The sequence below is a fragment of the Lepisma saccharinum genome, chromosome 10 (assembly GCF_977018435.1).
Source record: "Lepisma saccharinum chromosome 10, izLepSacc3.1, whole genome shotgun sequence".
NCBI classification, from domain to species: Eukaryota; Metazoa; Arthropoda; class Insecta; order Zygentoma; family Lepismatidae; genus Lepisma; species Lepisma saccharinum.
The window spans coordinates 41610236-41632720 of record NC_139238.1 but is presented as its reverse complement, the minus strand read 5'-3'; the positions used below and the strand labels follow the sequence as shown (position 1 = coordinate 41632720).

Sequence of the window (22485 nt, the reverse complement as noted above, 5' to 3'; positions counted from 1 at the left end):
TCCAAGAACTCCGCAACTACCTGACCTGGCATTAGTGCGGCAGGGGGAGGGGGGGGGGTTAAAAACATTCACCAACCATACCAGAACAAGCTTCAATCAAGACTTGGCAATGGATGGTTTATTTCCTACAGCGTTAACCAAGCAGTTACATGCCTTCATGGCCACGTTTGGGTTCAGCTTTCACTTACCCATGCCTTTGATCTTGCCACCTGCTTCCTAAGAGAGTGGGGTTTCATCCAGTGTTCCTAGGAAAATCTATGGAACTTCTGTCACAAGGAAGGGTGAACGAACGTTTAAAAAGGACAAATATTGAGATGAGCTGTTGCCTTTGCCCACTTTTCTAGCCACTGAAAATCTTTGGTATCGGTAAAAGAAAATCAACTAATACTCACCGATGCTGGTATCGGCTCAGCCCTAATAAGTAGTAGTAGTAGTAATAATAATAATTATAATATAAATACTGATATAATAATAATAATAAGTTTCTATGACACTGTCCCACCCGACAAAATATCCCACGGGCACCCTTGGTGAAAAGTACACACTAGGAAAACAAAAAGTCAGTGTATATGGGTCTGCAGATCAACCATTTGTTAGAAAATAACTAACTAACAAGTAAATGCATGAAGATACTGTCATGATACACACTGGCATGTTTGTTTATATCTATGCTCGGTGTGTGCTATGGTTTTTACACAATTGTCCATTAGTTACTGTAGTACTAGTTCTGGTGCAGAACGAAATAACAAGTTGACAAAGTAAACACGTTGGTGATAGATTGTGACAACACATGGCAAAAATCTTCCATTGTCTTTTATGTACCGAAAACTGTTAAGCTACCTAAAATGTTATCTCTCTCATTCCTAAATCAGGATTTATATATTTATTTTCCCACAAGAACACAAGCTTTCCAGCTATACCTGATTGGGGCAAATTCATTCCAATCTTTACCATCCTTACAGTTTATATAAAATCCATCTCAGCATTGTCCTCTCACCTTTAGGTTTCCTAAAGCAGTGCTGAAAGACTTGTAATGGAATACCCTTCAGATTGTTGGCTACCCTCTTCTGAATATTATCCCAAGTACCCAAATGGTGCCCTTTCAAGTGGATTTGAGCTGGGGGAATAAAAATAATAAGTCACAGGGACTGAAATCTGGTGAATACGGGGTCTGAGGAAACAGAAGAATGCATATGTTCTGCCAAACATTCATTGATAGATACTGCCGTGTGACATGGGGCATTATCGTTGTGCAGCATCCAAGTGCTAAAATTTGATGGACAGTAAACCGTTTCAAATTTATCTCACTACTGAACATTCTCAACGTCAATCGACAGTCTGACCTAACAAGAGACCTCACTCTTTTCACATTGTCATTCGTTTTTTCATGTTGTGTTTTGGTACTTCTCCTTGTTCCCCTTAATTAATAGAATTATCACATTACTACAATGATTGTGGGATTCTTGCAGAGGCTAGTATTTTTCTAGTAATAAAAACAATATTTTAACTACAAAGAAGAATATAATCTGTTTTATAGTTTTGTAGAAATCATACAAAATTTGCTGCATTTATTTTTGTATTTCTTCTTGGAATACAAACATAGCAATGATTATACATATCTAATTCACAATATTCTTCCACCTACTCTTGAGTTGTGAGTTTCAATACAGAATTTGATTATGGGAAAACACACCATTGAAATTTGCATAACTGTGTAAATAAGAGTAATCTTCCTTTTTAATAAAATAATGTTGTAAGAATATGTATTTTTAAAATTAATTTTAGAATGAAAATGTAAAGTCATTGTCTATAGAGCTGGATTTCCTACTAGAATATCCTAATGAAGGCTCAACTAGACAATGGGCTACAAATTCTTGCTTTTCGACTAGCTGTTTTTATCAACTTGCTTCTGTATCGGATGTTAGGTGCAACCAATCAGAACCAGCTTCAATGTTATAACTCTACCATAAGCGATATTTATACAGAATAAATGGCCACTGTATAAATATAATGTATCACTTGGAAATTTTGCTGAAAACAACTACTGAATCAAGGAAGAAAATTATTAGGATTATGACATTGCAAATGTAGTATAGAAAATCATTAGTAGTGTATGCTTGTATCAAAAATTTCAAGTCAATTACCAATTCACAAACTGGTGTATTGTAGTTGCACTACAATAATAAAAGATAATTACTTTTCTTGTAATACAACAACCCTAATGCTAATATATCCTTCCTCCTCATGGTTAAAAAAAAAAATCTGTATTGCAAAGTAATCAAAACACAAAAACTGTAAATGTGTATGGGAGCCACATTAAAATGCAATGACATATCTAAAATATTTCAATGATAAGGCAATAATCATGAATCTAAACTGTTTATATCAACAATAAATATAATGAAGGACTAAATACATGACAGGCATGGAGAATATGACTACACATAATCAAAAATATCACATGAGCTGCATCCAAAAATAATTATAATTAAATCTTTTGCAAATAATATATAAAGGAAAAAATACATGTGCACAAACCATTCCTGTTTAAAGTAACAGGTGCAACAAAAATAAGTGGACTCATAATATTCTTATTCTAGTTCATCAGTTAAAAGGGTGTTCTTGTAGGAAATGTAGTTCTGTGGGATAAATTACATGAAATGTGAAAGATGCCACACATATTTGAAATTTCAGGTACATGTCTTGTACATCATGGTACCACTAAAAAACAAGTTTCCACCACACACAAAATTACAAATAATTAAGCAAAACACTCAGTCCTAGTTCTGAAATTAGATTCTTGATTGTTTGGAATTCTGCTGCTCCTAATTGTCTGCATTCTTGAATAATGAGTTCTGATAAATTATTTTTGGATTCTAGGAGCTGCAGCACATGGTTAACATTAAGTGTGTCACACTGTCTAATATCAAACTTTACCAAACATTTCCAATAATTGTTCATCAAAACATCCAGGAGACCAGTGTCCACTTGGACATAATTCAGTTCTACAACTTCCAGATTTTTTACTTGTAGCAATTTATGAAGATGGGGTACGTCTAATTTAGGATAGGTTGTTAAATAGAGTCTGACTAGATTCTTTGGACCCTCCTCAATTCTTGGGTATGTTTGAGAAATTTCTGTAGAGAAATTGCATAGAATATCAAAAGAACAAAGATTAGGGCAAAAACTCAGAACTTCTTTTAGGTCAGAACCATTAAAATGAAACAATGAGAGATGGTGAAGGGAGTTCCCATGTTTTCTCACTATGTCCTTCATAAAAGTCTTGGAAAACATGATCTGATCTCTACAAAATGCACCCCTTAATGTTAATGAATTTATCCGATCGAGGGTCAACAAGGATTTCTTAATGTCTTCCAGAGGTGTATATTTTTCAGAATAGAGATAAACAATAGTTGCATCTGGGCACAGATGTACTGCAAAACTAAAGGCTGGAAAAACACTATCCACATCATATCTTCTTACTTCCTGATGTAAATTCATCAACTTGTATCTGCGAAGGTCTTTGTCGGACTTATGGAGAGAGTAGAGTGCCGCAACTAATTTACAATGTATCAGAACTTTTACATTTGGACAGTTAATGAGAATAATCTTAATGTCTTCCACTTCGAGACGCAGAGATTTCAAATAGAATTTGGTTGGGTAAAATGGTCTGGAATGTTCCAGTGAGGTGTTCCTTAAAAGTGGCATGTCATAAAAAATCAGATGTTCATAGGAAGAACTGAAACTTCTAAATAATGGATGTCTCACCCTGCTGTCTCTTATCATTGTAGGAGAATAATGCACAATTGTTTGGATTTGAGACGGAGATGCTAGTTGCTGTATGTTCTTATGTATGCTGCGGTCAGATGGCGAAGACAACAAAATAACATCAGTGAGGTTTCGACAGCGAGTGATGAGTACTTTGAAATCTTCTGGTGACCAAACAATGACTGCTTTCTTCACTATTGGAGTGAATAGAATGATTGTATTCCGCTGCATATTGGTAGAAACAGCCATCAGATCCGTGATAATGTGGGCTGGCAGTCTGTCAAAAGGCCATTCTTCTGTGATAGGAGGAAGGTGATTGAAATTTGCAGAATGAATAAGCTGAGTGCAGGCCCTCAAACATGAAATGTACAAGGATGGAATTATTCTCAGCTTCGGCATTTTGGCAGTTTACAATCTGTGAAAAAATAAAATTTGCACATTAATGAAGCAGAAATGTTGCAATTATGATGAATGTTCTGACAATTACCACAATCCTTCTCTTTTCCTATACATACAATATATTAGCAACTACCAGGGACAGCCTTAGGGTGGGGTGAGCTGGGCAAACACCTGGGTCCAGTGGCAGCTGGCAGCTAGTATGATGGGTAGTGCCAATGTGATCAAGAAATCGAAAAAATCTTCGCTAGCATATATCATAGAAATCTAATGAAAGAGGTAATTTAAATGGAACTTTGTTTACTAAAATTGCAGACAAAAATTCAGTTTTTCTAAGATTGGTTTATTTTACTTTGCATTTGTACTATTTGTGGCTAATCACGAAGAGAAGGATGAGAGAACACTCACAAAGAACACTAGTCGAACATGATATTCTCACCTTGCTTTGTTTATAATTTCAAACCACAGCACGGCAGACAATACATCAACAATCGGTGTTACTAACAACTAAAATAGATTATCTGCTAAATGAACTGTGGATCTACAATTTTTAAAATTCAATGCAAGAAATTGAATTATATCTCCAAGTGAAATTCTTATACTAATAGATTTTACGAAAGACTTTTTACAAATATTAAAGTAAAAAATCCCCTGGTGATGTGAATTCCCTTTGATATTTAGAGATTTAGACAATTCTTTTTTTACAGAAAATGTCATCAATATTGTCAATGTCAGTTGCAACATGTGTGCGTGAGATCAAGGTAAATGTCATTTCTTAAGAAATAAATCAATAACAAAAATGTGTGGATGGCTCTTTAGACGCATCTATCTAAATTGTTATATACATTTGCGAAGATATTACGTTCGTTCTTCTCAAGTAGGCAGGAAAGTATCTTTCTCGCAAATTACTTTTCCAACGAGTATTAAAAATCGGTCAGGATTAGCCACTTCTCTTTAAAGTTTGCAACTCTCGCGTCGCACCAGTCGAAAATTGGCTCGGCTGTTTGTCTTATGGCTACCTCTCCTTTCCCGTTTCCTTTTTAATGCCTCAGTGCATGGGCCACACTGTGTTGGCTCAGATAGCCTGAAGCAAGTGAGAGAACAGTTGGGGATGCGATGCAGGGATTGAGGCGGCTGTAAGCTCGAGCGCTTGCAAGATTTGAATCTCCTTGTTCGTAAATGTATTAATTTAACTTTATTTTGGCAAAGCAAGTGCTTTTTCTGAGGGTAGAGCCATGACACGGCTCTCCCCTTAGAGTAGCTGCTGCCTGGGCCATCAAATGGAAGGGGACAATGAAGGAGCACCATTTGTTTTCGGTTTTCTGTGGCTTCCCTTTTAGAAGTGTGACACTGAAGGGACTCTTCAAAAACTGGTGTGAAAAGTACTTAAAACAATAACAATTACAACCTAATAGTCATATAGAAATACAGTTTTTAATAATGGACACACACCTTTTCTGCATTACTTTCATTCCTCATAGTTCACTGATCCAAAGGCACTGCAAAAGAAACATTTGAAACTTCTGCACACAGTTGGAGAAAGCGAGGGATGAAAGGACAGGGTGCAATCTAACAGATTACTGACCCCTTCCTATCCACCGCTAGAGGTTTTGAAACTAGGCCACAGCCAGTATGTTATTAGTTTTGGTGCAAGAATGCTGCATGCATCTCCTACATTGTTGGTTATGAAATTATTCCATGAAGGGAATGTTTGGAATAGCCTTGTTAGGTGTTGTATGTTGGTTGAAAAAGAGTGTCTTTATTGAAGAAAGGTTAGTGTTAATATCACAGAAGCAGCATTATTGGTAGTGGTGGCGACTAATTACAGCATTGCATTTCTTGGAAGGTTCTACTGTGTTTTGATATCCCACATACCTCCTTGCCATTTGAAAAATTTGACCTCGATCCAATATGGCGGTCATGTCCCGGAAGCACTCTCACACATGTGCCCCTTACCCCAAAGTACCCAGGTAAAGTTGGACCTGCCATTACCTCATCAGTTTCAGAGAAAAAATGGTGTCCTGGGACTTTTGAATCACCCTGTATATATACATATATACATAACACAGGAATAGGATGAGAAAAAGTGCCAGAAGGGCAGATAAACACAAATGAAGAAGGAGACAGTAAACACTTACCAGATTAAAGGATCAGGTAGATCAGCATTTGCTGAACCTCATCCAAGAATAAAGACCATTGAATTGAATTGAAAAAGTTTCATATTTCGTGACCTAGGCCACATTTTCAATGGAGAAGAAAGAGGTTCACAGAATGATGATGAGTAGGAGCACAGAATATTAACTGTAGCATTGGTATAATGTTGCCAGAGAAAGACAATAGAAAACAAACATAAGGTACTTTCACCAGTGTTTACTGCATAGGGTACGTGGTTTCAGGGAAGAAGGGAAAAGGTTATTGGTTGGCTAGGTTAAGTCTGGGGGTATAGTGGCATGCATGCTTGATATATAGGCCCTCTCCCATCGCCTGCAGAAAGACGTGTCTGAGTGTGTGGGAAAGGGGGGGGGGGTAAAAGATGGATTATGGCAACACGAAAACAGTTGTTGAAGGTGGTGTTATGGCTGTTGGTGTGGATGGCAACTGTGAAATCAGAGTTTTGGGAGGAGGAACAGTGATTATTGATCCTTAGATTCAAGGGGGTGGAGCTTTCGCCCAGGTAGAAGTTGCAACAGATTTGGCAGATGAGGGTGTAGATGAGGTTGGATGAGTGGCAGGTGCCCTTGGGGTGAGGGGTGAACTCCCCTGCAGCTGTGGGGATCAGGAGGGTGGGGGAGGTGATGATTATGGGGCAGGTCTTGCACCTGGGTTTGATGAACCTGTGAGGTGGGGGAGTGGTGAGGAAGGGGTGGGAGTGTTTTGGACCAAGATGTTCTTGACGTTGGGGGGGGGGGGGTGCGATGGAAGACAACCCTAGGTTTATCCCGAAAGATGTCCCTGGTGTCCGGGTCACTGTGCAGGATGGGGAGGAGGGAGTGGAGGGTATGTCTGATTTTTGTGTTGTGGGGTGGTATTGGGTGATCAGAGCAGGGAGATTGGTTTTGGGTTGTTTGGTGCGGTTGTGGGAGGTGGCTCTTGTGATCTGTTTGTTGATGAGGGTGGAAGGTTGCCATGGTTGGTTAAGGCTTGGTGCAGGCATAGGTTGTATTTTTGGCGGCATGAGGGGGATGAGTTGAGGCGTTGGCCTCTGAGAGCTAGGGAAAATGGGATTGCTTTTTTGGTGTGGTAGGGGTGTGAGCTGGAGTAGTGGAGATACTGGAGGTAGTTGGTTAGTTTGATGTGTATGGAAGTTTCCAAGTGGTCTCCCGCAATGTGGATGTCCACATCTAGGAAGGTCACTTGGTCTTTGGAGTGGAACCAGGTGAATTTGAGGGTAGTGAAGTACAAGATTGGCTACTTGTATCTGGAAGTGGGTGGTGGGATTGTGGGGTTTGACTCGGCTGTTAAGGAAGGATTTCGTGGCATGGAGGCCATGGGCATGGGGAATATTAGTGTAGAGGGAGGTGACATCAACTGTAGTGAGGATGGTGTTTGGTGGTAGAGATGGTAAGTCGTGGATGATGTCAAGGAAGTGGTTGGTGTCACGGAGGTAGGAGGGCTTGGACGAGGGGTTGGAGGTGAGAGTCTAGAAAGGCTGATATGCGTTCAGTGGGTGAAGTGTAGCTGGACACAATTGATCTCCCGGGATTGTTCGGTTTTTGAAATTTCGGGAGGAGGTAGAAAGTGGGGGGTGGGGGTTGTCAGGTATGAGTGAGGAGATGTTGAAGTTGATAGGCCTTCAGGGGGTCCTCAGGAGAGGACAAAATAGTGAATTTTATCCAGGTGTGTGGTGGATGAATCAACAGTGGTGGGCTTGTAGGTGGATGAATCGGAGAGTTGGCGCGGCTTCCGCCACATCGTCAGAGGAGTTAATGATTACTGTAGTGGACCCTTTGTCGGCAGGGAGGATTTTGATGTGCGGGTTGTTGCAGAGGGATCGGAGGGCTTGGTGTTGGGTTGGAGTTAGGTTGTGGTGGGAAGAGGAGTTTTGGAGGTATGAACTGTCGGAAACATTGTTAACAGAGGTGATGTACCTTTCAAGGGAGTGGTTGTTGGGAATGGCAGGGGGATCGTGGGGGGAGAGGGCTGAATTGGAGGAGACTGGGATGTATGTCTGAGGGATTAGCATTGGAGGGGGGGATTCTTGGCCCAAAAATACATCCACCTGAGTCTTCAGGCGAAAGTTTGGATGTCAAATAATAGCCGGAAATTGTTTGGGGTGGAGGCAGGGGAGTAGGTGACACCTTTGGCAAGGATGTTAATTTCGCTGGTTGTGAGGTTGTGACTGGAAAGGTTCAAGATGGAGGTGCAGTCAGTGGGTGGTTGTGGGTGAGGAGTGTCAATATGCTGGCCGCATGTTTTGTCTGAGGACTGGTGCTATTCTGTGGTGTGGTGGGGGAAGGGGCATGGTTGTAGATTGTATGCTGGGGTGGAGTGGGAAGCAGCAAGGGTGGGTCTGGAAGTAAGGGACATGTCTTTATGGGTTGGTGTTGTAGTGGGAGAGGGAGGGGGCATCCTGCAATCAGGGCTTGTTGGCAGAGAATGATTCGTTTTTTCAAGTGTTTCTGGTTGATGTTGTGGGCAATGGACTGGGAAAGGTTCCAGAGTGTGTTGATTTGGTTGTTGTTGTTGCCTGGGGTCAGTAGGAGGATTTTAGTGAGGGACTGTATGGAAATCGAGAGTTCTCGAGCCCGGTGGAGCTGTGATTTTTACATGGTTAGGGTTAGCTCGGCAGCAAAATTTCTCACTAGGGAGTGAATATTAGGTAGGGTGTTGTGGGGCATGGCTGAGAAAGGGAGTTTGGGCATCAGCTTTTCGGAGTTAGGCCTAATATCAGGCGTGAATGTAAACAGTGTGTGTTGTTACTCTTTAAAGTAACGGTAAACTCTGGAAATCGGTTACATTCCATAAAAAGGTAACTGTCTTAGTTCCTTTTGGGGCAAAATACTACAACTGGCTTACTTTTATGAAATAACTTTAGAAAGTCTGAAAGCAACAAGCACATGATATTTCATCTGTCTGTACTCTGGACAGGATAAGTTGCTATTAAAAAAATTCAACTCTGTTTTCAATAATTCATTTTCATTTCTGTCACATGTTGGAAAATAGCTACTTGACTACATTAAAATTTATATGTAAAAATGCTCATTCAGGGAGATTGTAACTTTAAACGAATCGTTATTTTATTAGCTCAAGATACTCTACTATTTCACCTTTAGCAAAGTTGATCTGTTACATTACGTACATATGCTTCATGTATACTAACCTAGCTTTGTGTTTTGCAAGTCTCCGTGGCAGATTGGTTGTAGGCCTCCGTGAGAGAGTGGTTAGCCCCCGCTACGAAGCCAGGGGTCACGGGTTTGAATCCCTGCTAGGAGTTGGATGTATGTGTTTTGTAAAGACGAGAATACAGTAAAAATTGACATGTGTGAAAGTTTGAGAAATGTGTGAATGACGGGGGGATACTGATTGGTTAGCACATTGCGCTACGGCTCCAGGGGTCCTGGGTTCGAATCCTGGCCTGGTCATGGATGATTGTGAGAGTCCATTCATCAATTTCATCACATCATCACTCATCTTCATCTTCGTATATTAGCCAAAAGTGGCACAAGAAGCAAAGTAAAATAAAGCAATTCAATCAATCAATCAGCTTTGTGTTTTAACTATTGAGGAAAAAAACTATTTAACTTTGGGAAAATAATGGAAATTAACAAGCTCTTCTCAGGTTGCCACCCGGTAATTTTGTTGAATTACTGCGTTGCGTAATCTATGAACTTCCCTTTCTAAACATGAAAACAAATTGATGATATTAAATAAAAATGATCATTTTCACAGGATTCAAATCCCTCTAGTCTACATTCCGCACTGTAGTGTTGAGTTACATACGTATCTTTAAAATATATAATCACATGTGCTTTGAAAGTACTATATCCTTCATTCCTCTTGAAATCCATGCAAACATGTATTACTCCATATATATTCCCTTTGGTGAATGCTGTTAGAGGAGTGTTGTGAGCATGCAAAAACCGGTTCTGCAGCTTGTCTGGGATTTCAAGAGCACCAGGTGTTCATTGCAGACACCACTTGGCTCGTACCCAGTGACTGCACCCTACCTGCCTGGAGGTGAAAACTTCCACATTGTCTGGGAATACAAATGATTCCCACTGTACCATCATTCAAAGCCGTATGTTACCAATCTAATCTCGGCAGAAATAATTGATTGATTGATTTGTTTTACTTTACTTTGCTTTTTGTGCCACTTTTGGCTAATTTGCGAAGATGGGGATGAGTGATGATGTAACCACTCTGCCACAGCGGATATAAATAACTCTCATTGGCTGAAATCGGCAATCACACGAAAGACAGAAGTGAAGAGGATAAGTATAAATTGCTGATTTCACTTCCCGCTTGAACGTAGATAAAACAAAGCTAATTTCACAAATGACCTTCATCCCTCTTTTCCAAGAACTCCGCAACTACCTAACCTGGCATTAGTGCGGCGAGGGGGGGGGGGGGTTAAAACATTCACCAACCATACCAGCAGAAGCTTCAAGCAAGACGTGGTAATGGATGGTTTATTTCCTACAGCGTTAACAAAGCAGTTACGTGCCTTCATGGTCACGTTTGGATTCAGCTTTCACTTAACCATGCCTTTGATCTTGCCATCTGCTTCATAAGAGGCTGGGGTTTCATCCAGTGTTTCTAGGAAAATCTATGGAACTTCTGTCACAAGGAAGGGTGAACGAACGTTTAAAAAGGACAAATATTGAGATGAGCTGTTGCCTTTGCCCACTTTTCTAGCCACTGAAAATCTTTGGTATCGGTAAAAGAAAATCAACTAATACTCACTGATGCCGATATCGGCTCAGCCCTAATAATAATAATAAGTAGTAGTAGTAATAATAATAATTATAAAATAAATACTGATATAATAATAAGTTTCTATGACACTGTCCCCCCCGACAAATATCCCACGGGCACCCTTGGTGAAAAGTACACACTAGGAAAACAAAAAATCAGTGTATATGGGTCTGCAGATGAACCATTTATAAGAAAATAACTAACAAGTACATGCATGAAGATACTGTCATGGCATGTTTGTTTATATCTATGCTCGGTGTGTGCTATGGTTTTTACACAATTGTCCATTAGTTACTGTAGTACTAGTTCTGGTGCAGAACGAAATAACAAGTTGACAAAGTAAACACGTTGGTGATAGATTGTGACAACACATGGCAAAAATCTTCCATTGTCTTTTATGTACCGAAAACTGTTAAGCTACCTAAAATGTTATCTCTCTCATTCCTAAATCAGGATTTATATATTTATTTTCCCACAAGAACACAAGCTTTCCAGCTATACCTGATTGGGGCAAATTCATTCCAATCTTTACCATCCTTACAGTTTATATAAAATCCATCTCAGCATTGTCCTCTCACCTTTAGGTTTCCTAAAGCAGTGCTGAAAGGCTTGTAATGGAATACCCTTCAGATCGTTGGTTACCTCTTCTGAATATTATCCAAAGTACCAAAATGGTGCCCTTTCAAGCGGTTTTTGAGCTAGGGGAATAAAAATAAGTCACAGTGACTGAAATGTGGTGAATACGGGGTCTGAGGAAACAGAAGAATGCATATGTTCTACCAAACATTCATTGATAGATACTGCCGTGTGACATGGGCCACTATCATTGTGCAGCATCCAAGTGCTAAAATTTGATGGACAGTAAACCGTTTTACATTTTTCTCACTACTGAACATACTCAATGCCACTCGACAGTCTGACCTAACAAGAGACCTCACTCTTTTCCTCATTGTCATTTGTTTTTTCATGTTGTGTTTTGGTACTTCTCCTTGTTCCCCTTAATTAATAAAATTATCACATTACTACAATGATTGTGGGATTCTTGCAGAGGCTAATATTTTTCTAGTAACAAAAACAATAATTTTAACTACAAAATTAGAAATCTTTATTCCAAAATTTAGGTAACGCTTTAAGTAAGAGAATAGTATAATCTGTTTTACAGTTTTGTAGAAATCATACAAAATTCGCTGCATTTATTTTTGTATTTCTTCTTGGAATACAAACATAGCAATGATTATACGTACATATCTAATTCACAATATTCTTCCACCCACTCTTGAGTTGCGAGTTTCAATACAGAATTTGATTATGGGAAAACACTATTGAAATTTTCATAACTGTGTAAATAAGAGTAATCTTCCTTTTTAATAAAATAATGTTGTAAGAATATGTATTTTTAAAATTAATTTTAGAATGGAAATGTAAGGTCATTGTCTATAGAGCTGGATTTCCTACTAGAATATCCTAATGAAGGCTCAACTAGACAGTGGGCTACAAATTCTTGCTTTTCGACTAGCTGTTTTTATCAACTGTTACTTGCTTCTGTATTGGATGTTAGGTGCAACCAATCAGAACCAGCTTCAATGTTATAACTCTACCATAAGCGATATTTATACAGAATAAATGGCCACTGTATAAATATAATGTATCACTTGGCAAATTTAGCTGAAAACAACTACTGAATCAAGGAAGAAAATTATTAGGATTATGACATTGCAAATGTAGTATAGAAAATCATTAGTTGTGTATGCTTGTATCAAAAATTTCAAGTCAATTACCAATTCACAAACTGGTGTATTGTAGTTGCACTACAATAATAAAAGATAATTACTTTTCTTGTAATACAACAACCCTAATGCTAATATATCCTTCCTCCTCATGGTTAAAAAAAAAATCTGTATTGCAAAGTAATCAAAACACAAAAACTGTAAATGTGTATGGGAGCCACATTAAAATACAATGACATATCTAAAATATTTCAATGATAAGGCAATAATCATGAATCTAAATTGTTTATATCAACAATAAATATAATGAAGGACTAAATACATGACAGGCATGGAGAATATGACTACACATAATCAAAAATATCACATGAGCTGCATCCAAAAATAATTATAATTAAATCTTTTGCAAATAATATATAAAGGAAAAAATACATGTGCACAAACCATTCCTGTTTAAAGTAACAGGTGCAACAAAAATAAGTGGACTCATAATATTCTTATTCTAGTTCATCAGTTAAAAGGGTGTTCTTGTAGGAAATGTAGTTCTGTGGGATAAATTACATGAAATGTGAAAGATGCCACACATATTTGAAATTTCAGGTACATGTCTTGTACATCATGGTACCACTAAAAAACAAGTTTCCACCACACACAAAATTACAAATAATTAAGCAAAACACTCAGTCCTAGTTCTGAAATTAGATTCTTGATTGTTCGGATTTCTTCTGCTCCAACTTGTCTGCAATCTTGAATAATGAGTTCTGATAAATTGTTTTCGGATTCTAGGAGCTGCAGAACATGGTTAACATTCAGTGTGTCACACTGTCTAATATCAAACTTTACCAAACACTTCCAATAGTTGTTCATTAAAACATCCAGGAGACCAGTGTCCATTTGGACATAATTTAGTTTTACAACTTCCAGATTTTTTACTTGTAGCAATTTATGAAGGTGGGGTACGTCTAATTTAGGATAGGTTGTTAAATAGAGTCTGACTAGATTCTTTGGACCCTCATCAATTCTTGGGTATGTTTGAGAAATTTCTGTAGAGCAATTGCATAGAATATCAAAAGAACAAAGATTAGGGCAAAAACTCAGAACTTCTTTTAGGTCAGAACCATTTAAAGGAAGCACTGAGAGATGGCGAAGAGAGTTTCCATGTTTTCTTACAATGTCCATCATAACAGCTTTTGAAAACATCATCTCCTTGCTATATAATCCGTTCCTTATTGTTAATGAATTGATGCGATTGAGCGTCAACAAGGATTCCTTGATGTCTTCACAAGGTGCATATTTTTCAGAATAGAGATAAACAATAGTTGCATCTGGGCACAGATGTACTGCAAGACTAAAGGCTGGAAAAACACTATCCACATCAGATCTTCCTACGTCCTGATGCAAGTTCATCAACTTGTATCTGGGAAGGTTTTTTTCGGACTTATGGAGTGAGTAGAGTGCTGCAACTAATTTACCATGTTGGAGAATTTCCACATTTGGACACTTCATGAGAATAATCTTAATGTCTTCCACACCAAGTTTCAGAGACTTCAAGTAGAATTTGGTTGGGTAAAATGGTTTGCAATGTTCCAGTGAGGTGTTTCTCAAAAGTGGCATGTCATAAAAAATTAGTTGTTGATAGTATGAACTGAAACTTCTGAACAAAGGAAGTTTCATCCTGCTCTCTCTTAACATTGCCGAAGTATAATGCACAATTGTTTGAATTTGAGTCTGGGATGCTAGTAGCTGTATGTGGTTATGTATGCTGCGGTCAGATGGCGAAGACAACAAAATAATGTCAGTGAGGTTTCGACAGCGAGTGATCAGTACTTTGAAATCTTCCGGTGACCAAACAATGACTGCTTCCATCACTGTTGGAGTGAATAGAATGATATTGTTTCGCAGCGTATTTGTAGAAACAATCATTAGATCCGTGATAATGTGGGCTGGCAGTCTGTCAAAAGGCCATTCTTCTGTGATGGGAGGACGAAGTTTGAAATTTGCAGAACTAACAAGCTGAGAGCAGGATTTCAAGCATGAACTGTACAAGAATGGAATTTTTCTTGGCCTCGGCATTTTTGTGGTTGACAATCTGCGGAAAAATAAAATTTCGCATATTAATGAAGCAGAAATATTGTAAACAGGATGAATGTTCTGACAATTACCACAATCCTTCCCTGTTTCTGCACATACAATGTATTAGCAACCAGGGACAGCCTTAGAGTAGGGTGGGCCGGGCAACTGGCTGGGGCACCAAATGGAAGGCAGCACTGAACAAGGCCCCACCTTGTTTTCAGTTTTCTGTGGATTCACTTTCAGAAGTGTAACACTGAAGTCACTCTTTGAAAACTGGCGTGAAAGGTGGTTAAAACAATAAAAATTACAACCTAATTATCATGCAGCTTTAATAACGTACAGACACATTTATTGCATTACTTTCATTCCTCACAGTTTATCAACCCAAAGGCACTGCAAATGAAGCATTTGAAACTCCCGCACACAGTTGGAGAAAGTGAGGGATTAAAGGACAGGGTTCAAAGTAATAGATTACCGACCTATTCCCATACACCACTCGAGTATTTAAAACTGAGCTACAGCCAGTATGTTGTAAGTTATGTTGCATGAATGCTGCACATGTCTTCTGCATTGCTGGTTATGAAATGATGCCATGAAACTGTGTTGAATTAGTACAACAGTCGACTGATTCATGCTGGCTGAGTGATTTTTCGGGCTTTCGTCAAACTCTGTGACTACTTTCAAGCACTTCTAATATATGTTCTAATAGAGTTGATTTATTTATTTTAAGTGCCAGGAAAATGAAACTACTTTTGCTATGATGCACCGTCCAGTTAATCTTGCTGTACTAGTGTGGAGTTTGTTGCTGAGCAACAATAAGAACAAGACCAGCAACCATAGGCGTAATCAAGAGTTTATCTTCTGAGAGGGGAGAGAGAGAGTTCAAGTTGACAGATGAAAAGCAATATATGTGTATACATACATATGTACCAGGTGTGTGTGTGTGTGTGTATGTATATATATATACACACACACAGGAATAGGATGAGAAAAGGTGACAGAAGGGCGAATAAATACAAATGATGAAGGAGACAGTAAACACCACAGGAAAAGAAAAAAGTTGATATTTCGTGACCAAGGTCACATTTTCATCGGAGAAGAAACAGGAGCACAGATTCACGAAGGGTAGGAGCACAGAATACTAACTGAAGTGTTGGTACAATGTTGCCAGAGAAAGTTAGAAGATAGGAAACAAAAGTAAGGTACTTTAACCAATGTTTACTGCATAGGGTGGGTAATTTCGGGGAAGAGGGGAAAGGGTTATTGGTTGGCTAGGTTGGTCCGGGGGGGTATAGTGGTGTGCATGCCTGATATATAGGCCCTTTCTCATCGCCTGCAGAAAGACATGTCTGAGTGGGGGGGTTAAAAGATGGATTATGGCAACACGGAAACAGTTGTTGAAGGTGGTGTTATGGCTGTTGGTGTGCATGGCAACTGTGAAATCGGAGTTTTGGGTGGAGGAGCGATGGTTATTGATCCTAAGGTTCACGGGGGTGGATGTTTCGCCAAGGTAGAAGTTGCTGCAGATTTAGCAGATGAGGGTGTAGATGAGGTTGGATGAGTGGCAGGTGTCCTTGGGGTGAATGTTGAACTCACCTGCAGCTGTGGGGATCTGGAGGGTGGGGGAGGTGATAAGTATGAGGCAGGTCTTGCACCTGGGTTTGTCACCTGGGGTAGCCATGGTTGATCAGGGCTTGGTGGAGGGCATTGGCCTCTGAGGGCTAGGGAAAATGGGATGGCTTTTTTGGTGTGGTAGGGGTGTGAGCTGGAATAGTGGAGATACTGGAGGTGGTTGGTCGGTTTGATGTGTATGGATGTTTCCAAGTGGTCTCCCACGATGTGGATGTCCACATCTAGGAAGGTCACTTGGTCTTTGGAGTGGAACCAGGTGAATTTGAGGGTGGTGTAGTTGTTCAGTTAGTTTAGGAATGTAGTGAGGGAGGGTTCGCCATATGTCCAGAGGAGGAAGATGTCATCAATAAATCTCAAACAGAGGAGTGGTTTCAGTTGTTGGGAGTCAAGGAATTCCTGTTCCAGCCTGCCCATGAACAGGTTGGCATAAGAGGGAGCCCATAGATGTACCACGTATCTGTAGGTAATGCTGGTCTCCAAAGCAGAAGTTGTTGCAGGTAAGTACCAGGTTGGCTAGTTGTATCAGGAAGTGGGTGCTGGGGTTGTGGGGATTGGGTCGGCTGTTGAGGAAGGAATCCGTGGCACGGAGGCCATGGGCATGGGGGATGTTGGTGTAGAGGGAGGTGACATCAACTGTGGTGAGGACGGTGTTTGGTGGTAAATTATGGATGATGTCCAGGAAGTGGTTGGTGTCACGGAGGTAGGAGGGCTATGGATATATATATATATATATATATATATACATAAGGTAAAGCTCTCCCCTGTGGGGTAACGCCCCACACTTTCTTGATCTGGTCCTGAGTGGGGGTGATGTGATCAGCATCAGGCCCCTGACTACCTTTACCCCCCCCCAGGATTTCCCCCAGGTACCCATGTTATTTGACGCTGGGTGGGCGCCGGGGCCGCTTCCAACGTTAGAAAAGTTGCCAGATTTGAACCGGCCGGGGATCGAACCCGGGACCTTTAGCATGGTAGTCAGATGCATTACCGACTGAGCCACCGTGGCCAACCTATATATATATATGTATATTAGGGGTGAGCCGATACTACTTTGAACCAATACCGATACTACTTTGAACCAATACCGATACTTGTATAATTCCAATTTAAAATAACAAAGGGTATTATACATATATCTGTGTGTGTGTGCTCCATTGCAATGATGCATCTCAAGTTTGCAGTCTTTCTTAGATCAGTGACAATCGATCAGATGTTTCAAATATTAGAGAAATATTATACGAAGCTAAGAGCGAGATAATCGTGTTGTCGTCTCCAAACCCCAATGTTGAAAAATGAGATCAAGCCTCTTTAACCTCCTCTAAAACTAAGGGATTAATCTTCCCAAACTAAAATTAATTCATCCGTGAACACAAGAATAATTGGCGATTTACCAGCCCCGGCCGGACACGACGTCTAAAACTGTAATGTAAAACCAATCTCGTCTCTTTTTTGTCCTTTAACAAAAAGAATAAAAATTTGTAAACAAAATATAAGGAGAAAATGATAACTAACCAGTCTCTTGGTACTATATCAGGCAATTGACTTCAGTACAGTGATATTCCGATGTGACTTTGCTTTCGACATATATACTTTCAGCAAATGATTTCTAAAGAAAAAGTAATTGCATAGTTCTATCCATTGGCATGAAGGAAAATCCAAACCCATCACTACACGTTCCAGAAAGTACCTGCCATCATCTGTCGTTCAAAGAACATTATTCCCCTGCCACATCCCTGTGTTGAAACACACCTGCTGAAACCCAGTTATCCAGGTCGGGACAAACAAAAAAAGTCTAAAGTTGGAAAGGAATAATGGATTAGCCTGGGTATTTGAATTTCCAGGAATATGCTATGTACAGTAAAAACTACATATCCTGGAACCTCTATAAGAAGGAAACCTGTAAATACGGAAAAAAAAGTCCCCAGAACGGACCGATTTTATACCTGAAAATGACCTGCTTAAGGTGGAAACCTCCTTAACGTGGAAACAGAACATCATTTAAAGACCAACGAGACATTTTTATTCTCAGTAAGATGGAAATTTTTTCCTTTATTTTTTTCGCTCACAAGAAAACAATGCAATACTGTAAGTGGAACATGCCTCTGTTGGCACTCGCTTATCGGTAACATTGTCGATATGAAAGAATTCACTACGATTCAGTTTCTTTCTTTCATCTCTTACCCTCTTTCTCCACCTATCTTTGTCTATTTCTCCTCTCTTCTTTCATCATCTTTCTATTTTTCTTGTTATCTCTGTTTGTTTCTTTCTTTTTTCTTCACTTTTATCTCAATCTTTCTTCACTTCTCTTATTCCATCTTTCAATCTTTCTCTTTCCCTCTATGCAAATCGCACAACGACGTCAGGGGTCCGGGGTTTGAAAAGATACATAAATACAACTGTACATTCTTACAATACTGTAAAAAGTATACCAACATGTTGTGTAGTTACATAATTGTAATCTCTGCTATGCTTATTGCAACTGTATCGCATTTTTATCCATGTACATACATGCATCAGTACTCTACATTATAAGTAATGTGAAATGTAAATCTGTCTTTCCATTATTTCCTGCAGCATTCTATACTGTATTTAAAGTCAACCCTGTATAAGAAGGAAAACTGTTAAGACGGAAAATTTTGCTCGGAACCATCATGTTCCGGGATAGACAGGATTTACTGTACTATGTCTGAGACACGTCCACCACGTGGGCGATGACTGTTTTGACTGCGGGAGGTCTCTAAGGAGAGAGATCTCCACAATACACCAGGTGCCTTGTTGGCACCGGGACCTTATTGGGATTATTGTTACACGAGACCGCATCTGTGGGAACAAAATCAGGTAGACTTAGAAGGAACTCCTATAGGGATAATTTCACGTTACCCTTGATTTGCAAGATACTTGACCGTGAGTCTTATCTGCGTATGCATTCTTTGTCACGAACTTGCCGTTCACGGAACTTGAGTCCACGTACAACTAACAAATGCACAATACGTATTTTTCAGTTTTTTTTTCAAAGGCAAAAGTAAGTTGGAAAAGGTGAATGAGCCTTTGAAAAGGAACAAATTTTGGATTTGGCCACGCTTCTAGCGACTCAAAGACAATGGTATCGGCTAGTATCAGTGCAAAAATATCAAATGATACTTTCAGATACCGATACCGATAGGGTTTTTCTAAAGTCCTTCCCACACTTTAATTGACTATAACTTTGTAATGAACAGATATATTTCAGTGAAATAAAGTTTGTACTGCACAGCAGTCTTAAAGTTTTACATGGCAACACTGCATGTCTCATATGTTCCTAATATTCAAGAAAATTATTTTCTTCCGTCATGTTTATTTTGCAAGAAAATTAACTCTTCCAAACATTTGATTTTCGTCATTTATATAATTATCTTATAACTTGAATATTTATATCACTACTTTCAAATCAAGAAAGACTATGAATTATGAAATTGTAAATGCGGAAGCTATTTTAGACCATTTTCTATCTGTCTTCCAACACTAGAAATAATGCAACTCATGGCAGTTCTCAAATAAAAAAAAGAATTAATACCTTTTTAAAACTAAGAATATGGAGATCAACTCGTAATCAAGAATAAAATTTAGCCAATAAATGTCCACTCTGAACAAACAGAAAACACCATACATCAATAATGTACACCCACCCACATATCTATATATATATATATTTTCTTCTGGGCATTTTCAAGTGACTGCCACCTTACAATATTTTCTCACCTCTCCCCCACCCCATCGTTTATCCCTGGCACCCTCACTGAGGCAGCTCTGGCTGCTTTGCGGGCCATGATGTTGGTCCTTTGCTGCCAATCCAACTGCCTCCTGAATCAATGCAATCTTGGAATCGCTCGCAGTCATGTGATCCTCTCAACTTTAAGAGTGGGCTGGAGGTTGGCATGAAAGTAGTTTCCTGGCCCGATGCGATACAGAGACACCTAGCGACATATCAGAGGACTAGGAATTCTTTTCGGCTGTCCTAAGCCTGAGGCCAGAGAACCTTCCTTCCTTCACCACCCCCTCCCCTCCGCGTGACTCCCGCAGCGAGGTTTCCAGGAAAAGGACACCCACCTGTTTCTTTTAATTCTGGTTTCGGAGGCTAAAATTTCTCCACTGGCAAAGCAATTCGCATTTCTCTGCTTGCTGGCTGACTCTTGCATGGAGCGAGACGAGTGGCAGGCTCCAGAGACAGAACATTCATGGCTAAAGTTTTGATTGAATAAATTTGGTTGATTACAGTGGCTACTATAATTATGTTGAATTTTCTTGTTGAGGTTGGAATTTTATCAATTGAGAGTAAAGAAGGCGGTAGAGAATATCAGTTGAAAGAAAGTATTTTCCTTTGAAGGGGGTGTTTTTTTATACAAAATCAATATAATAATAATAATAATAATAATAAGGCAAGAATTAGTAACAATTATTATTTCAACTATTAACGAATCGAGTCCCTATTAGAGATGGGCAGGAGCGAAACTACCTGGAATTTAAAAAGGGGAAACGTGGACATGCGTAATAACATATGGAAAAACTGAAAAGGAGAAAGACGGACAAAACAATGTAACAAAATGTACAGTAGTAACAAAGATGTCAGGAAACAATAGTATAATATTGAACATACACTTTGATGAAGTAGTTTTCTTTGTTATGATCTGAATTAAGTCCCTTTGCACAGTTCTCATCGTTGGAGTTCACAGCAGCTTTAATCGGCCAAGATTGATTGATTTTGTTTATTTTACTTCGCCTTTCTGCCACTCTTGGCTAATGATGATATGATGTAATCGATGAAGAGACGCTCACGAAGGACACGTATGCCCAGACCGGATTCGAACCCGGGACCACTGGCGTCGTAGCGAAATGAGATAAATACTCCGCCACGGGGCCGGCTAATCGGCCAAGGGTGGGGACAAACTCTCAGTGATGATGGGAATCCCCTGTGGAAACATATGACCAGTTCCTGCATCACATTAGTTGCTCTCTCCTATTGTGATTTTTCCCAATGTTAATTGATTGCTTGCCAAGTGAAATTTCAGTCCAACTAATTATAGTATGATCTTCAAGATCAGCACTATACGTGTTACAAAGTACTCTTAAAAAAATCCCAGTGAATTGGCCAAAATAAAGTGACAGAATTTCGAGGAGAGGCCGAGCCTCTGTGGACCCACACTTGGTTACGCCAATATACGTAAGTAAACCCGTGGTGCTACAGCCCCTGAGGGCCAGAGCCCACCTACCGACTGTAGGCCTCACTTCCAGTCCAACCAGTTATGTGCGGTCAGCACGACGAACCCCTAATCTTTGTTGTAGGTTTCCGTGACTCATTCATAGCTTCCCAATCTCCTCACGATGGTGGGTGGCAACCGGCCCTATACACAGGCCGAAATCTCAGGAGAAAAGTTGATACGTTTCCCCTAAGAGACTCGAACCTGCGCGCGTCCCGTAGACGGAGCTCAAACCATGATGCATCGGACCATACAGTCACGATGCAGAACAGCAGGGCCGTAGCCAGAATTTTATTTCGGGGGGAAGGCTCATCCCTTATCAGCAGCTGCCATCTAAGGGCGAAAAAGTGGGGAATAGAACCCCTGAAAATGAATTTCTCAGTATATTACAAGTTATTGTACAGGATGTTTAATGTAAGTAAAATTAATCACCGCTATACCCTATTTTAATTACATATTTGTAGGATTTCGGAACGGTCTTCAGCTTCACCCCCCCCCCCCCCCCGGTCACGTGCCTGCGGGAGAAAATATACATAAGTGCTGATCCCTTATTCTGATTGGCGTTTTAAGAATAGAATATCCTTCAGAGCTTCTCTAAGACATGGTCTTTTAAAAATCAGTTCTAGAGAAGAAACCTTGTCCAATTTACGTTTTCAACTTGTTTCCTTGTGTAGTTTTTAAAGAAGAGAAAAGTTATCACAATTGGTAATCTGCTGGACAAGATCAACGTCGAATATGTA

At 39.6% G+C, this 22485-nt stretch overlaps 1 protein-coding gene across 2 annotated transcripts in view; it reads right to left on the bottom strand.

The window, feature by feature from the left end:
* Positions 1-1640: 1640 nt before the first annotated feature.
* Positions 1641-22485, bottom strand: part of LOC145993882 (uncharacterized) — a 56364-nt gene continuing 35519 nt past the window's right edge. For both annotated transcript variants that reach the window (XM_083129756.1, XM_083129757.1), the window contains exon 2: positions 1641-4183. In XM_083129756.1, the coding sequence (XP_082985882.1) occupies positions 2752-4167 (1416 nt within the window). In that variant the 5' untranslated portion in view covers positions 4168-4183 and the 3' untranslated portion in view covers positions 1641-2751. The remainder of the gene's footprint in view (positions 4184-22485) is intronic.